Source organism: Rhinolophus sinicus, chromosome 14 (genome assembly GCF_057876585.1).
Source record: "Rhinolophus sinicus isolate RSI-liver-muscle chromosome 14, RSI-T2T, whole genome shotgun sequence".
Lineage (NCBI taxonomy): Eukaryota > Metazoa > Chordata > Mammalia > Chiroptera > Rhinolophidae > Rhinolophus > Rhinolophus sinicus.
Window position 1 is genome coordinate 38342499 of NC_142514.1, and position 24550 is coordinate 38367048.

At 37.5% G+C, this 24550-nt stretch overlaps 1 protein-coding gene across 2 annotated transcripts in view; it reads right to left on the reverse strand.

The window, feature by feature from the left end:
* Positions 1-8439: 8439 nt before the first annotated feature.
* Positions 8440-24550, reverse strand: part of NDC1 (NDC1 transmembrane nucleoporin) — a 45208-nt gene continuing 29097 nt past the window's right edge. For both annotated transcript variants that reach the window (XM_019742886.3, XM_019742887.3), the window contains 3 exons: positions 24312-24412; positions 14098-14258; positions 8440-10961 (listed from right to left, as the gene is read on the reverse strand). In XM_019742886.3, the coding sequence (XP_019598445.1) occupies positions 10898-10961; positions 14098-14258; positions 24312-24412 (326 nt within the window). In that variant the 3' untranslated portion in view covers positions 8440-10897. The remainder of the gene's footprint in view (positions 10962-14097; positions 14259-24311; positions 24413-24550) is intronic.

A 24550-nucleotide genomic window follows, 5' to 3' on the forward strand; every position in this document is an offset into this window, starting at 1 on the left:
GCAGAATGGTTGTGGGTTATGAAAGAAAACAAGTCATTAATATTGACTCCAAGGTTTTTGGCCTGCGCAGTTGGTAGAATGAAATTGCTATTTACTGAGATGGAAGAGGAACGGGTTTACAGGGGGGGGCAAGTAAGATGCGTTAGTTAAGTTTGGCTACATATAACTGAAAAACTCAAAATAATGATGGCTTAAATATCATGGGAATTTATTTTTCACATAAAAGATCTTCCTTCCCTGGAGCCCCAGACCTGTTTTCTCATCGTTTTTGCCACTGTCACTCTGGTTCCTCTCTCACCTGGTTGACAGCAGTAGCTCCGTAACGAGCCTCCCCGCCTTCATTCGTACCTGCCACCCCCTCTCCCCAGTCTATTTTCCAAAGGACAGCCAGACTTCATTTTATAAAACATAAGTGGGTCAACATTACTCCTTTGCTAGAACTTTCCAATGGCTGCCTCTGACTCAGAGTAGGAGCAAAGTCCTTGTTGTAGCCTCCCAGGCCTGACAGATCTGGGCTTCTCCTGTGTCTCTGACCCCGCCTTCTACTGTTCCCCTCACCGGCTGTGCTCAGCATCCGGCCCTCTTTACTATCCCTTGAACGTATCAGTCATGTTCTTAGTCTCAGGATCCTTCTGCCTCTTGGAACTCTTCCCCCAGATACCCACTTATGCTCTCTCTTACCTCACTCAGGCCTCTGGCTAAACATCACTTTATCAGGAAGGCCTTCTCTGACCAGGTACCACCGAAAATAGAATCCCACCCTACTTTCTCCTTGTTCTTGGGGGTACTCACCACCACATGCACGTTTTATTCATTGTCTATCTCCCCTCACTACAGCCTTCGCTTTGCTTCTCTGAGCTACACGCTATCCCTGTGAAAGCTTGTTAAATATTTGCTGACAAAAATAAGCCAGTTTCATCTATTAGTTAATTAAGACGATCTAAAAGGTTAATGCTGTTTTCTGTTCTAATAATATAGTTAATAGCAACCACACAACATTACAAAATTTGAAATAATAATAGCAGTATGTCGGGCCAGTTTGTAAGACTGACTCCAGAACCAAATGTCCTTTTATAGCAGCCCAAAAGATACAAGGCCTTTCTTACTGTTATCACATGACCTCTTCAGTGAGAACAGGGGGGTCAAATTGACCACTCCTTATCTGGTGATGAACGCAGCTGTCCTCTTCTGACTCTCCAGCTTTATGGAAAATCTTGGTGATTTATTCAGACATGAATAAATAAAAGTCCACTAAAACAGATTTATCTTTTCATTCAGCCTATTTCTTTTCAAAGTTAGGAAGTTTTCCATTGGGCTTGTAAAATGAAGTAAGAAATCTTTTTAGTAAACTTTACTCACTAAACAGGTTTGTCAGCTTGAGACATTTTTTTGGAGACACTATATTACTAATATTTGTTTTCATGTGGAGAAGGAGCAAAGCCTGACAGAACATCACAGTTCCTATTTTCAAAGGAGACTAAGAAGTAAAGTCTACCTTCTTCATGAAAATAAGCTGAAATTTGCAGAGGAAAAAACAGCAAGCTATTTCTAAGGTTTTGCTTCAAAAATACAGACTCCCCTCATACATTCTTGGTGATTGTTGCTTCAGGCTGCCAATATATTCCTTCTCTGGGAAAACAAAGTACAACTCCCAAGAAAATTAAGATCCTCACTTTGAAGACAGATCTCCCTGCCATTCAGATAGAATCTGAATCCCATCCCCACTAGATGTGTGTCTTGGGGTGAATTAGCACACTTCTCCTGCCTCAGGCTCCTCTTCTGGAAAACTGAGGTAAACTTCACAACAACCCTGGAAGATAAATGGCTATTAAAGAGAATGCGTGTAGAGAATAGTGCACAAGGTCCAGCACCTAGTAGGTGCTCAATAAATGGTAGCAGTTATTCCTCTCATAAGCAATGATCTCCAGAAACCCACTCAAGCCATCAACACTTTTAAATGTAATATTTAAAAACAACTGATTTTTTTGAGAACATTTAAAAATACAGAAAGTATGAATAAAAAGTCTCCCACCAGGGTGATGAATAAAACCTCCCCAAAAGAGAAGTGGTGTGGTTTTTCCTCAAACAACTTTGAAATAGTGACCTCTGCTGGCTCGTGGAAAACATGAGCTTTCCAACCAATGCTTCATGATGGAGCAAGGGTTGAGTCAGCCAGGCTTGGTCCCTGTCCCTGGAACAAAAACCAGGTGTTGCATTACAAGGGACAGAAATCGTCACAAGGGTTACCACAATGTAATTGGGATGTTAACAAAATTAAAGGCCGGCCTTTCCATTTGCTCATCCGCCCAGAAGATTCTTTTTTTTTTCAAACCCCATGGTCTCCTATTTTTAAAATGTTATAATTGCATGCAAATGTTACAGCCGAAAAACAACACAAGGGGCATTAAAAATCAATCTTCCATGTAAGCCTCAGATTTTCCAGCATGAAGATCCAAAAGCAGAAGTGGTGACAAATGTGTAGAAAACAGAGTGAAAAAGTCAGAATGCATCATTAAGAATATTACAACAAAAGGAGGGAAAAAAATCTTTGGGAACACATGTCTGATTCAGCTGGGGTAAACGGCCAACTACAAAGAAGGCTTTAAAAAACTCTGCAAACCTCTTACAGATCTGACCCAGAAATCCCATTAGGAAGCAGTCACGACCCTTTTCTTCAGGCAGAAATATGCTTGATGGAAAAGGCAGCTCAAGAGTCTATTGGCTGGGATGTTTAGACATGAAACACATTCCCACCTCTTAAAGGTGTGAAGTAAAACAGAGGTTGCAAACTGACAGCCATAGGGCTGTGTAGTTTGGTTTGGCACTCACTGTATTTTTTTTTAATTAATTAGTTTCCAACTCTTAAAAAATGGAGATTTCACGTCAAAATCTGAATTTCTGCCTTCTTATAAACAAATGGGGAGATAGACATACCAGGCAAGCATTCTCCCACAGCAACAATCAACGAGGGCCAAACAGCAGCGGCAGTCACCAGGGCACATGCTCTCCAGTTTCCCAGGCCCCCCATTCCCCATACTTGGGCCCCACTCATCGTATCACCTGCCTGGCTTTTGTAAACACTTGAGTTTGAGACCCTGGGTTTCTAACAACCCTAAGGCACTGAAGTACATTCAGTTCAAACAAGTATCAACCGTGTGTGAGGTACTTTAACAGGCACTGGGGATATAAAAAATATGATCCCTGAACTCCAAGAGCTCATAGATCACTGTTTCCAGTGAGAGCACGTAAACCGGCAATTATAATACATTACGACATGTGCATTGAAAAGGTATAAAAGTGGTAACGACCCAAGTGAGTAAACTCACTGTCTAGCTTTTTGAGATGATTGTCAGCTCACTGATGTTCAGCCTTTTCTTCTTTCCTAATATACACATTTAAGTGTATAAATCTCCCTCTAAGCTTGGCATTTGCTGTATCTCACAAGTTTCCACATGTATTCTTATCACTCCTTTGAAAACATTTTCCTCATTCCGACCTATGTGATGTCTTCTTTGGCCTGTGGACATATTAAAAATGTATTTCTTAATTTCCAAATATACAGAATGCTCTAATTGTCATTTTTAATTGATGTTTACCTTAGTTGCCTTACAAACAAACTCGAAACAACTTGAATCCTTTGTAATTGGTTGAGACTGCTTTATAGGCCAACATAGGGCCCGATTTGTAAATGTTCGATGTGAACTTGAAGAGAATGCACGTCCTTCCATTGGTCGGCGCAACGTTCCTTGTGTCCACTTAGGTCACGTTTGCTGATCATGTCATCCAAATAGTCTACATCCTTAGTGATTTCTACAATCTGCTTGTTCTATCAGCTACTGAGAGAGGTATGTCAAATATCGTTATAATTGTGGATGTCTATTTCTCCTTGTAAGTGGCTCTGTTTTTGCTGTGATGTATTTTATTAAGGTATAACATTCGTCAAGTACATACATCTGACATAAATAGTTTGATGCATTTTTATATGTATATGCCCACATAATCCAAATCAAGATTTAGAACCTTTCCCGCACCTCTGGTTTCCTCGTGCCCTTCTAAATCAATGTGCTGCTCCTCTCTCCATGACCACTATTCTGACTGAGGGTGACAACATTGTTACCTATTCCTGACGTGCATATAAATGCCACCATACAGTATATATTCCTTTGTGTCTGGCTTCTTTTGCTTAATATTATGTCTCTGCGCTTCATTCATCTTGTTTCACGTAACAGTTCATTCTTTCGATTGCTATTTAAAATTACACTGTAGAAGTATAGCATGATTTATCCATTCTATTGATGGACATTTGAATTGTCTCCAATTTGGGAGCTATTGTGAAAAATCTTGCTATAAGCATCTTGTAAACATGACTGTCGGTGGACATATGCACTCATTTCTCTTGGGCAGAGACCATTTAGTGCAATTGGATAGATTCTAAGATAGGTGTGTTTAACTTTAGTAGATATGGCCCATTTGTTCACTACCTCCAGCAATTATTTGAGTTTTAGTTGCTTCCCATCCTCATCAACACCTGTCATTGACAGTCTTTCTATTTTGAGCCCTTCTGATGGGTGTGTAGTGGTATCTCAGTCTAGTTTACATTGGTTTCCCTACTAACAGTGAATACCTGCCTTCTCTTATAAGCCGTTTGAATACCCTTCTTTTTAAAGTGCCTGTTCATCTTCCGTCCATACTGTTCTAATGCACTGAGAGACTATGCTGTTAGGGACAGTAACATTGAGAACTGTATCTTTCTCATGAATTGAATCTTCTATTTTGAAGTGCCCCTCTTTGTCTCTAATCAGGCTTTTTGCCTTAAATTATACTTTGTCAAAAATTAAGACAACTATACCAGTTTTCTTTTAGTGCATATCTTTCCTATCCTTTTATTTTCAATATATCTATCCTTATGTTTTAGATGTGGTCTTGTTAACCGCAAACAGTTGAATTTGGGTTTTTATTTAATTTTATGACCTTTGCTTTTTGATCAAAACATTTAATCCATTTACATTTAATGTAATTACTGATATATTTTGGTTTAAATCTACATCTTACTATGTGCACCTTCTTTGTCCTGTCTATTACAGATTTCTTTTTCCTTCCTGCTTACTTTGTTTTAGATTACTTTTTATTGTTCCATTCTTCCCCGGTCTCAGCTTGAAAGTTTTAAATGATTCTTTTAGTGATTATCCTTAAGTTACAATGCACATATTTAATGTATCAAGAATCTACTGTTGGTACTTTCACTCTTCCCAGACAATGTAAAAAGCACAGGATATTTTGAGTCCCAAATACTCCAATTTCTATGCCACTATGTTGTGTACTTTAATTCTCTATATTTTTAAAACCTCATCAGACATTATTGTTTCCTAAGTCGTCATATATACCTTTTTTGTTGCTCTTAATTTCCTGCTTCTCTGTCCTTCTCCCTGAAAAAGCTACCTTTATAAATTTTTTTTTAATGTGACCTGTTGATGAAATTTCTCAGCTTTTGTCTGAAAATGTTTTCATTTCCCTATCATTTTGCAGATTAATGCTGGGTATGGAATTCTAGGCTAGCACATTTCTTTCAGTATGTATTTCATTGCATTCAGCTGTTTTTGTTGAGAAGTTAGTTGTCTAGCTGTTGCTCATTTCAAAGTGGTCTTTCTTCTCCTCTGGCCACTTTTAAAACTTTGCCTTTGGTTTTTAGCACTTTTACTATGCTGTACCTCAGTGTGCGTTTTTATTTATCTGTTTGTTCATAGAGCTTTTCCAATCTGTGACTTGATGTCTCATCCATTTGATAAAGTTATTTGCTACTAAACCTTCAAAATTGCTTCTGCTCCATTAGCTCTCCATCTTTCTAGGATTCCAATTAATTACACTTATAAGCTTTCTCATTGTATCATGTGTCCTAACCTGTCTTCTTCTGTATTTCAATATTTTTTATTTTCCATACTTTATTCTGGATAATTTCTTCTGACCTACCTTCCAAGTCATTTTTTTCAGCTATGTCTAATCTGTAGGTAAACCTAACCACTGACTTCTTAATTTCAGTTATTCTATTATTTGGTCCTAGAATTTCTGTGGCTCTCTTTCAATGTTTACTTAGAGGTATATATATAACAAGGGTTGCCTCCACTTACTTCTCCCACACAAGGTGGTAAGTTCTTTGAGGGCAAGGTCTGTGACTTTGTACCATCAATGCCTATCACAGAGCCAGGTATACAGCAGGCAGTGAGTGAATGCTGAATGAGTAAATGGAAGAATTCACAATATTCTACAAAAGCAAGTCTACAAGGTTTTGTCTTAAACTCCTGATGCCTGATGTTTCAGAATAAAAATGTTTCAGATTTTAGAAAGGAAACAGTGACGCTTATTACATACAACTCCCATGGAGTCTGGGATGACAGCACCTCATAATCAAACATACTATAGTGAATTAAGCACAGTCATACTACATGGAATAAATTAAGTCTACAAACAGCCTCATAGGTTAAGGTCAGACTGCGCTGCCAAATCAATTTTGTCACAAAACTTACCAATAAACAACAAGAACAACTAAAACCCCTTCATATTTCAGAATCATAACTAAAGGTCTGCTAATTTTCACTTATTTATTGGGAAACCATTGATAGTGGCTCATAGTCTATGTGGCATTCATTGATGGAAAAGTGAAAAATATTAGAGAAGACTAATCATTAAGACATAGATGATATACTGAGAAAATGTAACTGGAATCCTGGAAGAAGTCTACCAAGGAAAGCAGATATGTAATCAGTTAAGTTACAATTCAGTGTGATAAGGTCCAAAAAAGGAATGACAGAGCATTGAAAAAAAACTCATTGAAATCTCTGGGAGTATGTGGGAAAGCTAAGGTCACCGTGCAGAATGAGAAGTACGCCCAGACAGAAAATCAGGCAAAGGGAGAACACTAGCTCAAGTGCATAATTGCATCAAAGGGCACCTTATGTCACATCACCTGCTGCGACTTCAAGCTAAGCATATAAACACCTGAGTATTTCTCAGCATTCCTGCCTTACTTCTGGGATCTAACCATATTCTTCAAGCTTTCCAATAAACGACTCAGATGGAAGAAGTCTACCTTAGAGCAAATGATAACTCCTATGCTGCACGCATCTGAGAGAACCCCACACATGAGCAGTGATTCTGTGTAGTCTTCTGATTAGCACTGTCACCTCGACTCAAATTCATGGGCCTCACCCCAGACTTAATCAGAAACTCTGAAGATGGGACCCAGTTATTTGTGTTTTTACAAGCTTTCCAAGTGATTCAAATGCATGCTAAGTTTGGTTAACTCCTGATCTATCATAAACAATTCTCACAGTGTGATTCTCAGACAGCTCTTGGCAATCAGACCAGATCTCCCAAAGCAGACCCTGCACTGAAGTGGAGTCCAGACTCTGCACCTCTACTAAAGTTTCTGTGAGTATGATGTTTCTGATTCCACATTCCAAATGCCACTACATTAGATTATAAACTCCTTGAGGGTACAGACTGTCTTGCTCACAGTTCAATTTGTTTCTACCGTGTTTCCCCGAAAATAAGACCTAGCCGGACCACCAGCTCTAATGTGTCTTTTGGAGCAAAAATTAATATAAGACTTAGTCTTATTTTACTATAAGATCAGGTCTTATAATATAATACCTGGTCTTACATTAATTTTTGCTCCAAAAGGCACATTAGCGTTGATGGTCCGGCTAGGTCTTATTTTCGGGGAAACACGGTATTAGCAGGCCCATAACAGACTCAGTGAATATTTGGGACTGATTCGCTAGCTCTAAGTCAACTTGCTCATCACCACAGCAACTGCCCAGGCTGCCTAGGATCAGGACTGAGAACTGTAGGGGTATGTGCTTGTCTATCTCACCTCGTACCCCTCAAAACAATAAAGATTTTACTTATTTAAAAATGGTGGTCAGCAGCTTGCTAATTGCTGGATGGTTAATGGGTAAGTTCAAGCCATCTTTGTTATAAACTACGTGGTTTTAAGGAAAGACGACTGCATTGGGAGAGCAAAAGAGGGAGTGAGGGCCTTGGTGTAGTACCTCAACTACCTTGAGGTTAAGTTCAGACTAATTTAAGCCAAGCTGACAGACATAACTGTTAGCTTGGGGGAATCTGATCCATTTGGAAACACTACTCTGGCAAGAAAAGAAACCTCTATTAAGAGATGTCTTTCAGCACCTGCCTCCTTTGTTTAGTTCTGGAAGAAAGGCAGCCAAGACAACGAAGAAAGAGACTTTCAGAATTCAGGCTCCTTTGCATTAGCATTAAACAATGATCACCCACCAAACTACTCTAGTTAAGGGCAAACGCTAATTTCTCAAGAAGTTAAACCTTTTCAGGTTTTATAAGCAATGACGTGGAGATGGAATTCAAATGGCTAAGGAAACGCACACACCAGAAATTAAATCATTGACACTGTAGATACACGTATTTCAATTAATAGTCCCATTTTTTTAAATGTCAATTTATTTGTCTACCCAATTCAGTGTCAGTGATATACAAAAGGATATAAACACATTACCATATTTACAGGAAGACATACAAAACAATTACCAAGGAAGAAATCTGGCAAAGTAACAAATTCTTACTTATCCATGTCCACTCAGCTGCACAAAGTTTATTCTAGGACAGTTTCCTGGTTCTCTAGGAAAGAAGTTGTATGGATTTATATCTTCCGTAAGAATCAAGCAAACATTACAAGGGCTGACAGAATCATGTTTTACACGGACAGAGAAAAGCTTTTAAAGAACACTCTAATTTTCAGGCCCATGTTAGAGCATCAGTGGGCTCACAGGCAAGATGTGACTTCATCCAAGGAAATGCTTCTCTCTTCTTGGCCTTCCTGCGATCCTCCTCCTTGCACATAGGAGGAGCAGCTCTTTTTAATAACAGGTGACGGAGCTACACCCTACCCCACCAGATGGTGTGGAGATCATCAACACACAAATGGGGAAAAGAACTGAACCAACTAAACACAATGCAGATTTGGGAAGACAGTTTCACTTTATATGACCCATACTTTGTACAAAGCGCACTCTCTGGAGAGAAAATAGGAATGAACACCTCAAAATTTTCACATTGCTCATCAAAGGTACCTTTGCCCAAAGTATTTGGGAAATGGCAAAAATCTAAACTCAGCCAGACATTTTATCTAAGCCAAAATTTAAAGGAATCATCCCGTTGTCATTCTGGGGAATCCAGTGGGTTAAATACCACAATTCTTTAATGGAAGCAGAAGGTGAAGAGTCCTGTTCTCCCAAAAATGCCTCAGCTAGGGGCAGCACAGAGAATGGGATATAAAAAGCTCAATGGATTTAAAATACGGAACACAACAGTTCTCAGTCAACCTAGCCACAATTGTCTGGTCATCTGTAAGGAACTATGACATTCAAAATTCAACTTCCATATTCAAAAAGAGATCAACTTCACTTCGGGGGGGCGGGGGGGAAAGCAATGACAATAGCCGAAATCCTCCAAACACTTGACAATTGGGGAACTGTCTCATAAAGACTCTTTAAAGGCCATCAGGATTCATTTATAATTTGGAATGTGCCAGCTGAGGGGCAACAAATGAAGGGAATAAAGATACAATACGTCAAGCAATCAGACAAACTGTAGACATATATACCACATAAAAGATACACATACAATACTGTGCTGACTAAAGAAAATATTGGGGATCACTAGAGGGAAAAGATAATAGGAACAAAATTACAAGGGAGCATTTCAGCCCAAAGTTAATCCAGTGAGTATCTAGCGGTAGGATTTCCAATCTCTCATCTCCAAAAAAGTTGAGCAAATAAATTATAAAATCACGTTGCTCACCTTTGGGACACACAACATGCTCTCAAGTAATCCCCCTGATATCTTGGACTCGCTTGCTATTTGACGACTAAGTTGTTTCTGGCTGTAAAGATTTTCCCAATATATTTGAATTAGCCAGTTGACACAGCAAAGACTGCCCCCTCTGTGAGGCCAAAACAGCTTCACAAAATAATTTGATCTAATGAAGATGAAGGGTGGGGAAAAAAGGAACATTTCCTTGTTCTTGCAAAACTTTTTCTCTCACTTAAAAAACTCTGCAATCACTTAATGTTTTGTTCCAGAAAAAGAAAGTAAAACTGGCTGGGAAAATCACCATATACGTATTGTTTACTAACATGGTACAAAATAAATTCATAGATGGCAGTCGATTGTCTTTCAAAAACTAAATGCAAATGCTTCATCTTGTAACTTAAGAACTGAATTTTTCCACATTCCTTTATATAGAGTTAGCATCTGTAAATTGAGACCTTTTTTGGACAATCATGCAAATTTAATTTGTTCCTGGAAACAAAAACACAACCTAACAGATTAACAAAATATGTCCTTTAGACAGTATTTTTTTCTGTGAACTTTTCTCCAGTGTTACCATTTTTATCCTTTAGTAAACAGACACTTCTCTAAACAAGTTTATGTATCTTGAGTTTACAGAGAGCTAAACTCTCAGAACGATTAGAAAGGAAGACTGGATCAAGTAAACCTATTTTACCTTCTGAACTGGCTCTAACCCTCTCAAAAGTAAATTCTAAATATTTTCTAGTTATTATGATTAAGCTATATAAGCTAGAGACATTTCTACTGTCATAGATGCTTCTGTAAAATTGAATAAAGATTTTATTATACCACACACACAAAAAGCAACTGGTACAGAAAAGGCCGTTTTCAGTTTTTCTGTTGAGAATTTCTTTCCATGATTTCTCCCATTAAAGTATAGTTTTCAAAGCAACCACCACGACAAAGGAAGCATCTAATTAGTCCATTTTCTTCTGATCCAAGAATGCTGAACATTTACTGTCCCATCTGTAGTTGTATCAGCAGTGTAATGAACACAGTTTATATTACTTAACTATTCTTTGAACTCCAAGAACTGTTGAAGTCTTTTCTGATGTTCTGCAGATGCTTGCACAGCACTAAATGAAACATAAATTCAAAGCATAAGCTTTATTTTACATTAAGCATATTAAGTGAACCACAGAGCACAGAGTCAATATTTTTCAAAACAATTAAAAATGAATAGAAATCTTCACTTATTTAGTACTTCTGAAAAAGTTGGATGAAAACTCTCCTTAATCTAATGAGGAGGGTGGCTCACATTCAGTAATGGCATGCTTCCACCTTCTAAAAGACCAAAGCAAATTAAGACTGACAAGTGAAGGCATCGATTTTAACCTGCTCTGCTGTGGAACCTGCTGTGTAGAGTTCCAGGGCTTGCAGATTTTCTGGATTTTATTATTTTATTTAAACCAGATTCCAACATTATCTTTGAGTTGTGGAGTATTTGAATTGTCTTTAATATAAAATCCTTTAAACTAAAATGTTTGGTTAAAACATAATAGACTCCACTAATCGTTTTCAAAGGTAACAGCTCAGTGGTTTCAATTTACTTTTCCCTTTGAAAATAAATTGTCTTGGATGGGGAAATTGAGTTCTCTCCCTACCCTTGCCCCCAGAAAAATACATTACCTTGACAAAATTGGGCAAATATATACAGAAACTAGTGTAAAACTTCCTCTTAAACTTCTGGCCAAAAAGTGAATACAATGAAAGATTCTGATTTTCTAGCTGTTGAATAGTAATATATCATCACGGAATGATAAAATTCCAGTAACTGAAGGTCACCACTCTTAAAAGTGCCAGAGTCTTATTATAACAATTTTGCTACAAATCATTCCAAAAGACCTTATACATACACCTCTCTGCTTTCCTAAACCATGTAGCTGCCTCTAATTGAACTACTTCAAATATTTTACTGTGCAGCTTCTGCCTAGGTGCTAGTGAGGCTGTAACCACCTACTAAATGGCTCTGAAATCTCTCAAACACCAAGTCTGCAACTTTCCTCACGACCCTTCCCTCTGCGAGCTGGTACCGCACTATGTCTTAGTCCTGTCAGCGCGCCTGACTCGAATAGTTCTCCTGTTTCCTCCCCTCAAAACTAATACGCTACGGGTTGGAAAACCAGTAAATCAAATTTGCCTATATTAAGAGTCAATATATATTGTATGGCAACTGTAATTGAAAAATAAATTAAAAAAAAAAAAGAGTAAATCGGGGTTGAATGAGTGTCTCCCATGAGAAATGGCCGTGTTAATTTTCACGCCTCCAGAGTTTACTTCATTTATACCTGATTCTCAGAGGTGGAGCTTTGGAAAATGAATAAATTAGGTATTATTATACAGTAATATATATTGTCCAACAATATATAATGTACAGGTTGGGCTTTATAGATGTATGACCCCATTTTATCTCTAATAGCAGCCAATGGCACAAAGTGGGACGAATAACACACCCTTTCCATGGGAGGGTAAGCAGTGGCAGCAAGCTTCAAAGGTTAGGCGGGAAAATAGACTGTAGCTAGAGCTCTAGGGTCACAGATTTGAGTCTGAATTCTGGCTCTGCAATTATTACCTGCATAATCTTGGGCAAGTTACTTAAATCATAAGGTAACTTGCCCACAATCACAGAGTCAATAATGTAATGTTTTAACTCCAAATCTAACATTTTTTCTACCAGATCGTTCTGTCCTTTATTTGTACAAAATAGTCTCTACTGACCTCAACAATTTCAGTGCACATATAAAACATGGCTCTAGAAAATAAACTAAGGCAGTTTCATTCTCATAATTTATCAGTCACCTATCTCTCATCTGAGAAATCTCAACTTTCCCCTTTTCTCCCTGTGTTTTGCTCTATCATCAACATACATCACATCTATTTCATTCTCTGAACTCATCAAGTGTTTTCTGAGAGTAACCTGCATGGCAGTTTACATCTCAGAGGCGGTCTGGTGGTATACAGGAAAAGAAGGTGGAATTTTAAAAGCAAGAAAGACCTGATTTCAGGTTCATGTTCTAACTCTCACTGGGTTGTGCTATTTATTAAGCAAGTTCTTATCCTCTTTGAGTTTTAGTTTCCATATTTGTACAATTATGCTCATCTCTACACCTCACAGGCTCTTTGAGAAGAGTAAATGAAGAAAACGAATGTATAAAGTGCTAAGTGTATTGTCTAGAACAGCATTGTCCAATAGAACTTTCTGCAACAATGAAATTGTTTTGCTATCTAAGCTGTCCCATACAGAAGCCACTCGCCAGCCATATGGAGTTACTGAGGACCTGAAATGAGGTCAGTGTGACTAACAAACTGCATTTTAAATTTCATTTAACTTTAATTAATTTAAATAGCCATACACGACTATCATATTGGAGAGCGCAGATGTAGAAGGCACTCAATAGATTTTGTTTGTTTTTAAACAAATGAATAAACCTCTTAAGGACAGAGGGTTATCTACAGCTCTCTTGAATTCCCACATAGAACCAATGTGTGCCATAAAACTTGCTACTGCTGCTACCTGGAATTATGGAAGTAAAAGAAAATATTCTACTGTTTATTAAAGCAGGTGTATGAGGAAGTTCTGAACTATTTATTGATTGCATACAGACAGGCAGAGCAATCTCTCATGTCTCCTCAAGTTCATTTTATAATTATGATAAACAAAGCTTAGTTAATAAACTAGTATCCCTTATCCTGCCTCGCCAGATTATTTCATGAGAGGAAAGCAGTAAACATCAATGAAACTAAATATAAACAGGTTTGGCATTTGTGGTTTTCTTTCTGGCTCCGTGTCTGAAGGTGTTGTGATCTGTCATGGTTTTTCCAGCATGATTCACAAAGCACCAAGGACTCATCTATGGAATATTCTGCTCACCCACGTCTTAGTAACCTAGATGCAACTGAATTTTCTTTGTCTTTTTTCTCCCTTAAGGATGTTTTGGTAATTTAAAAAAATAATAATAATGTGTGATTACATTTGCTGTTTTCATAACTTTCTATCCTCTTTTTTTGGCCATCTGAAAGAAGGCCCCAAAGCTTATGATAGGCCACATTTTAAAATATAAAGTCTAAATCCAAGCTGTTAATTTCTGGTAAGAATCAAGAAGGTGCCAAAAGAACACTTTCACCACATGAGCCTTTCTAATTCTCAGATCTATTTCTTAGGGGACCTCCTGAAAGTGGACTATCCTCAGGGAACAAAACAGGTAAACTTACTTCAGATGTTCACCAAATGTAGTAGTTATTCGATAGATGGCAGTTTTTAATGATGCTCTAAATGCAAATCTTAATGTTTTATAAGAAGTGTCCACAAGGCTTCCTGAAATCCGAGGTGGCTTACTGGAAGCATGAGGAAGCTTGAAGTACTTGTCAACTGCCTGGATCAAGAAAGAAAGAAAACACATTAGTTCAAACTACCGAGAAAGCCAATTTAGTCCAATGGATTAAGGAGATTTTATTTCACACATCCAGACAGACAGACACATACAAAGACATATATGAAATATTTATTTTGGATGACAAACAGACCAGGAGAAAGTCCAGACCTTTCCTCTAACAAGGAGCTGTACGTCACAACAGCCTTGAAAATGCAAAACTGGGGAGTGAAACATAGTCACCCTACTCTGCTTATGATGTGTTTATGTGTGATGGTAAGAGTGTCTTTATTATAAACTAAAGCTCAGCAAAAAAAACTGAAACAACTTTATACTTTACATAATAAAAATTACTTACTAAACTAATCTTCCTTTTCAATTCTAGATGATAAATCATCTACACGCAAGAATAGGTGGGGAGAGAGAATTTAAAAGAGAAACTGATTTATAGTTGATAGAATAGAGATTTAAGTGTATCTTTTAAAGGCCAAAGGTACCTTCAGACAGAAGTGAGGATAGAAAAGTATACATGTATTAATCTACTACAGTAAGATAATGTCTAAAGTGACTAGAAACAATAGTATAAACCTATTATTTGTAGTAATGGATAGAACCACCAAAAGAAATAAAAACAACAGTTAAACTGATTTATGCCATCATATTTTAAATTTTAAGCTCTTTATCCTTTTCACTTTAGCACCCTTTTAAAAATTTTTTTTAATTAGTTTCAGGTGTACAAAACAATGTAATAGACATTTATCATTTATATCCCTCACACAGTGATAACCCCCCTCCCTCCATCTACTACCCCTCTGACATCGCACAGAGTCATTACATTTCCACTGCCTCTATTCCTAATGCTGAACTCCACTTCTTGTAACTATATATATAAAATTGTAGTTGACATTCATTATTGTTCAGAGGCACCCTACTTTTGTTTCAAGGAGGCAATATCCTTTCTTATGTCTGAGGATTTTGCTGATTTTTGTTGTGTTTTTGGTTGCTTGTCAGTTTCTTCCAAGTTGCTTCTTTCGATCTTTTATCGTCTACGTTACAGACCTTCCTCAGAAATCTAGTGACTCCTTGGCTCATACCTGAGAGTGGACTTCCTAAGGAGCTGACCGAAAGCTCTGAGTACACGGTTGAGATTACTGACAACACTTCACAATAGGTGATCTGTGTGGACTTCTGTGGGGTGAGCTCAGAGTTCCCAGAGAAGAGTTTTTCCAGTACGCTGTCTGGAGGGCCTGGTCTCCAGTGCTCGGGGAGCCAAGTGGGGAACAGAGAGCTACTGAGGACATCCCTGTGCTGTTGGTGCAGAACCCACAGCTGTGTCTGGACTCTCTCAGTCCAAAGACCCAGTGTTCTACTCTCTCTAAAGGATAAACTCTGACTTCTGCTGGAGTGAGGGGGGAGCAGCAGCAGCAAAGAATCTAGAGATCTAACTGGTTTTGAAACAGCTCTCACCTAAACCTCTTCATTTTGGTACCTGTCTCTACCCTTGTTTCCAGAGGTGGTTGGTGTTTGTCCCACTAACAACTTCAGATTTGCCTCTGGGATCTGCTAAGTCATTTATGTCAAGAATCTACTGCCCAGCTTTGAAAAATTTGTTGCTGTTGTCTCTTCTCCTGTTTATGGATTTATATGTCTTTTTCAAAGTCCTTTACTGTATTTTAGCAGAGTTTGGGGGAAGGGACAAGATTTAATATGCGTTCTGTCTGCCATGATAACTTCAAGTCCAATCATTTATTCTTCAACAGCAACTAATAAGAGTGTTTCCCCAAACTGGGACATACTTGAGATAATTTTAGGCAGTATGGGTGGGGGTATTCAGTGACACACTTAAGCAACATTAAACAACAGTGAATCAAAATGGAAAAGTTACTTCCTTTTCAGTTTTCTTGCAAACCTTCTGATTAACTCTCAATATATCAGGAAAAATAGTCGTCATTGTTTACCACCTTGGTTCAATGGACCCTTTTTATAAAGTCATTTTACAGAAGTAAGAATGACAAGATAATATAAACTAACTATAGAAATGTAAAGAAGAATACAAACGTATTTTCCAGGTTTTGAAGATATATATACATCTGAAATGGGCAATATCCTGTGACTGCAACTAGCTGCTCACTAGTTATCAAGCATAAACTTGGAACATACCCATCTTATAATACTGATTTCAAATTGAGGTTCTAGCTTATCATTACTTCTGGTTCTTTTTTTGCATTTGTACCATCAAAACACAATATTTAAAAAAAATTTTGATTTTATATATATATATATATATATATATATATATATATATATATATATATATGTATGTATGTATGTATATTTTTTAAAGATTTTATTGGGAAAGGGGAACAGGACTTTATTGGGGAACAGTGTGTACTTCCAGGACTTTTTCCAAGTTAAGTTGTTGTCCTTTCAATCTTAACTGTGGAGGGCGCAGCTCAGCTCCGGGTCCAGCTGCCGTTACCGTTGCTAGTTGCAGGGGGCGCAGCCCACCATCCCTTGTGGGACCAAGGAATCAAACTGGCAACCTTATGGTTGAGAGCCCATTGGCCCATGTGGGAATTGAACTGGCAGTCTTCAGAGTTAGGAGCATGGAGCTCCAACCTCAAGCTACCGGGCCCGCCCCGATAACTTGTAATTTTGTTGAAGAGAGTTCAACCATTTACTTTGTACCATAATTGCAAAACATTTTCATTCTTAGATTTATAAAGACAAATTCAAAAGGTTAATTCAGTGACTTTTTCATTTTGATATCATCTATGCCTTCCAATGTCCTTTGTATACTTTTAGCATTTATCCACTTATGAACCATATAAAGTCAATTTTGGCACATAAATGTCATAGAAGATGAAGGAATACTGTCACATTTACTTTCAGCAAAATGGGATGATTCATGTTCTTTCTTACTTATATTATGGGATGAAATCCTTCCTGTTGAGTGACTTACTAGATGAGAATATCACATATATTTCCTTTTTTCTCCTTAAAAATTTGTTCCGTCAACAATTCTTGAGTTTGAGAAAAGATATCTAGAATATTATGATCTGAAACATCAGTGTGAAATTCCTTTTATATGATCAAGTTCACCATCATCATTAAAATCTATAGCTACACTGTTCAATATGGTAATCACTAAGACACATGTAGCTATCAAGGACTTGAAATGTGGCTGGTTTGAATTGAGATACGCTATTAGTAAAAACTATACACCAGACTTTGTAGACTTACTATAAAAAAATATAGCTCAATAATTTTATATTGATTACATGATAAAATGATTTTTAGATATACTGAGACAAATGAAATATATTATTAAAACAAATATCACCTGTATTTTTCTAATGTAACTACTAGAAAATGTAAAGTTACATATGCGAATTATATTTCTATTGATCAGATATGGTCTAGAGTATTGTTATTTGTCTCTTTGCATTCATTTTCTGATTTACCTACATAACTACGTAACATGATGGCAATCTTCTTCCCTTTACCAAGTGGGTGGAAAAGTTTTTAAATTCTGAATTAGCAGCTGTATTCAATGAGACCTAACAACAACAACAAAAATACTATAAGGATGTGGGTCCAGGCTACTTATATGTACCTTTTCTTGAAAGATGATGCCACACACAACATGATTTCATCATGCTTCTGTTTTCTTACTGGTCTTTTTTACCGCAATTGAGAATAACTGATGAGTAATAATGAAATAATTCCTAGGATGATCACACAACAAATTGTTTCAAGATACTGGAAATGTAAAATCACTAAAATTTTAAAGAGGTCTAAAGGGTAAACTGCAGAAGAATAAATTTTGTTGAATTGTTTTCTTTGTTTTTTGAAAGACCTCTAAGAGAGAATAGAAGTCATAAAATATCAAATCTTACAAATAGTTGGACCAGCTCAAAAAAGAAATGCAAAAAATAAATTAGGTCCAACAGACCCTAATGGCATGAGGGTTAAATCAGGGGGTAAAGTCTCGGTTTGGAGCGAATGTGTCCTTAACATATCTTTAATCATCACTAAGCTCCTTTTATAATAAAGGATAAGCAGGCTTCGTGTTAAGGGACTTCAGCAAACAACAGTATCTTACAATCACTGTCTTTTCTCACTCTGTCTTATGCTCAGTACTGAAATCCAAAAAATTCTGAACACAAACTTGTGTAACTGTTGGTGGCAAAAGCTGACCTGACCTGCCTGACCCCATCTGGCAGTAAAACCTGACCCGAACTGACATAAACTATTTAGTCTTTAATATAAACATTCAGATATTTCATTGGAGAAAAGTATTAATGTATCTGATTAAGGGGATTCTACCTCAGATACCAATAGGACTGTTACATAATGTTTGATATGTATACTATTTGTTACATTTTAAAATCCAAAAAAATCTGAATTTTGAAATCTGTCCTAGGGTTTGAGATAAGGGGACATACACCTGTATTCTATTTATAGCAAGTCAACTAGTTTTCCTTTTACAAAAGTGATATAAACTTTCCTTTAAAATAAATTTAAGTTAAAAATGAATGATTTAAAATACTAAGTAATAGTTCAGGTGGAATATAAATGACTAAAATTATGACAGTATGTTGTGACAAACAGTACGGCCCAAACCACGAGGGAAGTATATGAATAACTGAAATTCAGGACACACTGATTTATGTATCTAATGCTGTGCCCCCTGGTTAGGAGAACTGAAGTACTTAATAAGCTGTGAGATTAAACAAGTTATCTACTGAGCACTCATTGTTTGCGCTACGTGTGGTTCCTGCCCTGAAGCCTCACATTACACAACTGGGATCTCAAATATTTGGTAAAGAATTATCCCAAACAATAAAAAGTATAAGCAGTGAGTACAACACACCACTGAACACAATATACTCTTCAGGAAAATTTTAAAATTCCTTGAAGGTCTTAACTTTGGCCCTAATACATGTAAAGCCGAAAGAGGGCTGTACTATGAAAACAGACACTTTTTGTCCATTTACATTTATATACAGTAGTTAGTACATGCACAAAAGCCAAATAAAGAGAAAATTATAGTTGCTCTCCCCTCAATATTTATCTATTGGTGTCATTAACAAATGTTCACTATGTAGAGACTTGACAGTCTCTGGTCTCAAGGATCCTACTTATAACCTAGCTAAAACGAAAGTTGACTCCACTAAAGCCAGAATTCCAAACAAATGTTAAGGATAAATGTAGACTTTGTTACTGGAAATAATGACTACAGAGCAGAGTTTTCCAACCTCAGTACTAGAGTCATTTTGGACTGGAGAATTCTTTATTGTGGAGGCTGTTCCTGTGCATTGTAGGCTGTTTAGCAGCATCTCCAGCCTCTTACACAATAGATGGCAATAGCACTTTCCTAGTTGTGACAATCAAAATGTCTCCAGACACTGCCAAATGTCTCCTGGGAAACAAAATCAACATAGTTGAGAATCTCTGGTACAGAAGAATAATACTATTAGATGATAATGACAGCCAGGTACCATGTCAGATGTTAGACAAGGTCCCTGCCTCTACTCCGACTAACAGAGACAAGAAAAGTAAATGGAAAATTAAAATGCAGTGTAATAAAAGTGTTGAGATGGGGGTTACAGGGCAGAGCCAGACAAAAGGAGAAAAATCTGTTCTAGGCAAAGAAGGAAAGAAAAGATATCATGTATAGAGTCAGAGTTAGGTTAAGAAAATAAAATATATTTTGGGGGAAAACTGAATAGTCCCTGGTAGTTATTAGAGCAGAGGGCTCATGGGAAGAACAGGAGAATGGCTGGAGTCAGAAAAGAATCTCTGTTAAGAGTTAGCAGGGGCAAGAGGCCACAGTAATAATTCAGGTCAAGAATGCCAAGGGCCTGAAGTAAGGCCAACACAGGAGCGATGAGCAAACAAGAATGGATGCGTGGTGGATACAGAGGTTTTGCCACATCAGCACAACTGAAGAACACAGGGACAGGGAGTTGAAGGAATTAGGAATAAAATGGTTGAAGTGACAGACTATTACCATCTAAGCTGAATAAGAAAAGATACATATGCAGCCAGGAGAGACTGAAAGACAAAGGAAGAGAAAATATTGATAAGGACACAGTGTACAGAAAAGGCAAGGGCATGAGAGGGCTATGCTTGGAGTAAGGGCTCATGTAAGAGATATACCCACAGATATATGGGTAAAATTCAGGGGGCGTAAACTTTAGGATAAAATTTACGTATATGTCTTCACTAATAAGCGCTAATTAAAAACTAGCATTTCTTTCAATGATGAATGTAAGCAACAAATCACAATTGCATTAGCAGTTCCTGTGAATTTGTCACCAACAGAAATTGCCAATTATCTTCATATCACATTACTATTGCAATTATCTTGAAATACCATTAAACTTATCACTACTTCAAAATGACAGTCATTAGACTCACTGATAGATCCTGTTAGTTAATGCATGAATTAAAAGGCATTCATTACTATATCACAAATTTGATACTTTCATAATTGTATTCCAATATAATTGCTTTCCTTTCTAATCCCAAGTACTTTATTTTATGCTTTTAAGAACATTATTCTGAGAAAAAGTCCACAGGCTTGATCAGACTGCCAAAGAGATCTTCAGCACAAAATGTTTCAGGATTCTGGTTTAGAAGATAGAATCCTAGAGGTTTAAGCTTTGAAGGTTGAGAATTCAGGGGATAATGAGGCCTGGGTGATGGCCGTGGGCTGAGACTGAAGGGTACATAAGAGAAGTCAAAGAACTGTGCTGCCAAAAAGGTGTGGGACAAATATCCAGCCATATGGACACTGGATTACTCATTACAGTCAATCTAAGGATATGGGGTGGAAAAGGCAACACCGTAAGGTAGTATGCGAAATCTGATGACTGTCGAATATGACCAAAAGGCTGATGTGAAGTAGCCTAGGAGAGAAGAGATGCCATGAGCCCTACACAACGAAGGGTTTTTATACTCAGAAGCTAAGTACCAAGTCAATGGTCCTGTTTTTGTTCCTTTTACCTCTTCCAACTCTTAAAAATATGCCTCTGCTTCTTTCTGCTTTGCTGCTCAAAAGTATTCTCCTTTCCAACTCCTCTATTTCAAAGTAAATAGAGTCATACCTTTCCACAAATCTGTAATCCCTACCTTCCTAACCAAAGGTATAAATAACTATAGTCAAATAAACTGATCGCTTTCCTTGTCATACCTACCCATAGTCAACTACAAAGAAGAATTAGGTATTTTGATGGTGGGAAGGTGAAAAGAAAGAATATCTCCAGGGCAGTGTGATCCTTATGAAATCAATTCAGTTTCAACCAGCATTTTTTAAAATGAAATAGAATGGAAAACATTAGACTGAAATGCATATAGTAAAAGGTAAGTACTATTCTAAAAATCTTTTGTTTCTGTTATACACACACACACACACACACACACTATATCTAATGTAAATGTACTGCAGGTCATGGTTCAAAAACTTTGAAAGCATGGTTGCAGGGGTAGAAATGTCCTCTCTGAAGAGAACCTCGTGTGAAAATAAAAGGCCCAAGACAAAGAATAAGGGACGTGGAGCTACAGCTTTCCCTGGGGTCTACTACACTGCTAGTGGCCTGCAGTCAGCTTGGCTTCAAGTCCCAGCTCTGCCACCTACAAGATCTGTGTGTGTGAAAGTCACTGCACTACCGAGCCTCCCTCACCTGTGAAATAGTGCTAAAATACCTCCATCTGAATTACTTCACAGGATAATTATGAGGATCAAAAAAATAATGATATGAAATCATTCTGTAGACTAGAACGCATTGTACTGGTATTTGCTGTGAACTACACAGCCAGAGTGATTAGAAACAAACTCTGCTATATGAGTACCAAAGATATGCCCAAATCATGGTTACCCTAGTGTGGTCAGACAAGCCAAATATTAGAAGTTGTGGGGAAAGACTAGGAAATTATTTCTTTAGAGAAAAGTAACTGCAAAAAGAGCATAAATAATGAAACTACCCATGTGTACATACATGTCTCAAGTAACATACATGAGACAGTGGGCACAAAGAAGACTCAAGGCAAAAAAAAAATCCAAAAACACTGGTTTTGGTGGGTAAGACTTTTTAAGAGGTAAAATGAATTGAGATGAAGAAATGGACAGTGAAGCATGATTTCTCTTCATATCTTAAATTGCTTTCCAAGACCAAAATATGCACCAATTGTTACCCTTCAAGCCTAGTTCAATATCACCTCCTCCAGAAAACCCCAGCACACCCCACCCTCTAAATGCCTCTAGCACTCAAGGATTTATATGTCTCATGTGACACACAACCAATACTACAAGGCGGTGTAGAAGGCCCATCCACCTTATAGAAGGGCCTTCTGCTTACTCACAGTTCACCCATGTAAATGTTACTCTCATCCAAAAACATCTTCCACCTTGACACATACAATTAACCGTCACACCCTGGAAGTAATTAATTCTAAACAGATCCATTAGGAAAGGCTCTAAGTTATTATTGACAGAATGTCTGCGTTGAAATCTTATTTCTTCTGTTTCTCTTTGTGTTATCTTTGGGCACATAATTTAATTTCTCTGCCTTGGCTTCATTGCCTGTAAAAATGGAGGTGTAATAATAGTGCCTACTCCACAGAGAGGTTATGAAGGTTAAATGAGACAATGCAATGTTAGAGTGAGTCCGTCATGAACAGAGTTGCTATTATTGGGAGTATTAGAAATACACAAGCGTTTAAGCACAGGCACATCCTATTCACGCTAAACTCTTCTTATGATTTACAAACATACTTTAGGCAAAAGTATTTCATATTAACAACTTCTCACGTCGCCACGTAAGTATTGTTTGTCATCCACTGTGCCTAAATACTACATATGCCTTTTCTGATTTAATCTTTATCAGAAACATGACGTTAGGTGTGTTATTGTGCCTATTTCCAGATGCTACATTGAGGCTTGGAGGAGTCAAATGATGTACTCCAGGTCAGACAGGGACTCCGTGGTCGATGGGGTCTCCGTCAGAAATCTCTTGACTCTTCTTCATCTGGATCCTTTTCCATCTTAACATGCCTGTGTGCTGCTGGATGGCACCTAAGTCAGCCAGGCCTAAGTTTGCTGCCTCTTTGCATTTGGAAATATAGTCTTTTTTTGGGGGGTGAGTGGGGGTGGGCTCGAATCTGATAGTTTCCTCTTCATGTAAAGGGAGTGTAGGTACTCACATTTTACATTTAGTTTTGATTTTTTTCTCTACTTTGCTTTATTTCCTTTTTGACGTTAGCTAGGACCCCCATAAAATGACAGTTGCAAAACATGCCACGTTTTACTTGCTATGTATCTGCGTACTTATTTCTGAGCAAGGAGAAATGACAAATAAACATTGGTGCGTGTTTTATGCAAGCTAAGTGTCAGTACACTGGCCTCTTTGCAGCTGAATGGCCCCACGAAAGTCAATGATGGTCTTAGCTGGATTCTGCTTGTTTTCACTCACACCAGGGGTTCAGTAAAACTCAAATTAGTCTCTGCACTCAGAGACTCAACATGAAGTTAGGAAAGGCGGCCTATACATTTTATTTTTCTGCCTTTAAGTCTAGGACTAAAAAGACCTATTAATTTAAAACTATGCACCCATCCTGACGGCAGGGATCCACTGGCTTCAGCTTGATTGTTGTGAGCCTCTGGCCAATAGGTAATTTATTATCTACATGGGCAATTTAATTACAGGTCACTTTTAGTAGCTACAAATTGTGTAAGGATCCAAATGTATACTACTGAACAGAATTGTAATATCCTAAATAACCTGATTACTACCAGAGGTATAGCCTACAGGTTTAGTATACTTTCTTTTTCTGTTACTACAAAATTATTACTTATCAATGAATTAAAAGTTTTTATTCCTCGTCTCTTACATTATAATTTCCTAAGGGTGAGAATAGTACCATTATTTTAACTTCAACATATATTTTGTTACACAGTAAATATGATATATTAAAAAAAAACCTGGGGCAGGGGGTGAGGTGGGGGAGGGAATAGGACCTCTACAGCCACCGAACCCACATATGGCCTACCTCTTGTAGCGTCAACAAAGTATTAAGAATAGCTGGTAGTGTAGTCTGCACAGCCCCGAACCTATCTTCTGTAAACGATGCTGCTACTAGGTGAGACAGACCTCAAGGAGAAAGAAGAGAAAAATTAAAAGTGAATCAAAATTAGGCAAATCTATTTGCAATACATCGATTTGAGAAAGGATTAATATTCTGAATCTATAAAGAACTTCTAAATAAAAGAGAGGGGTAAGAAAAATGGA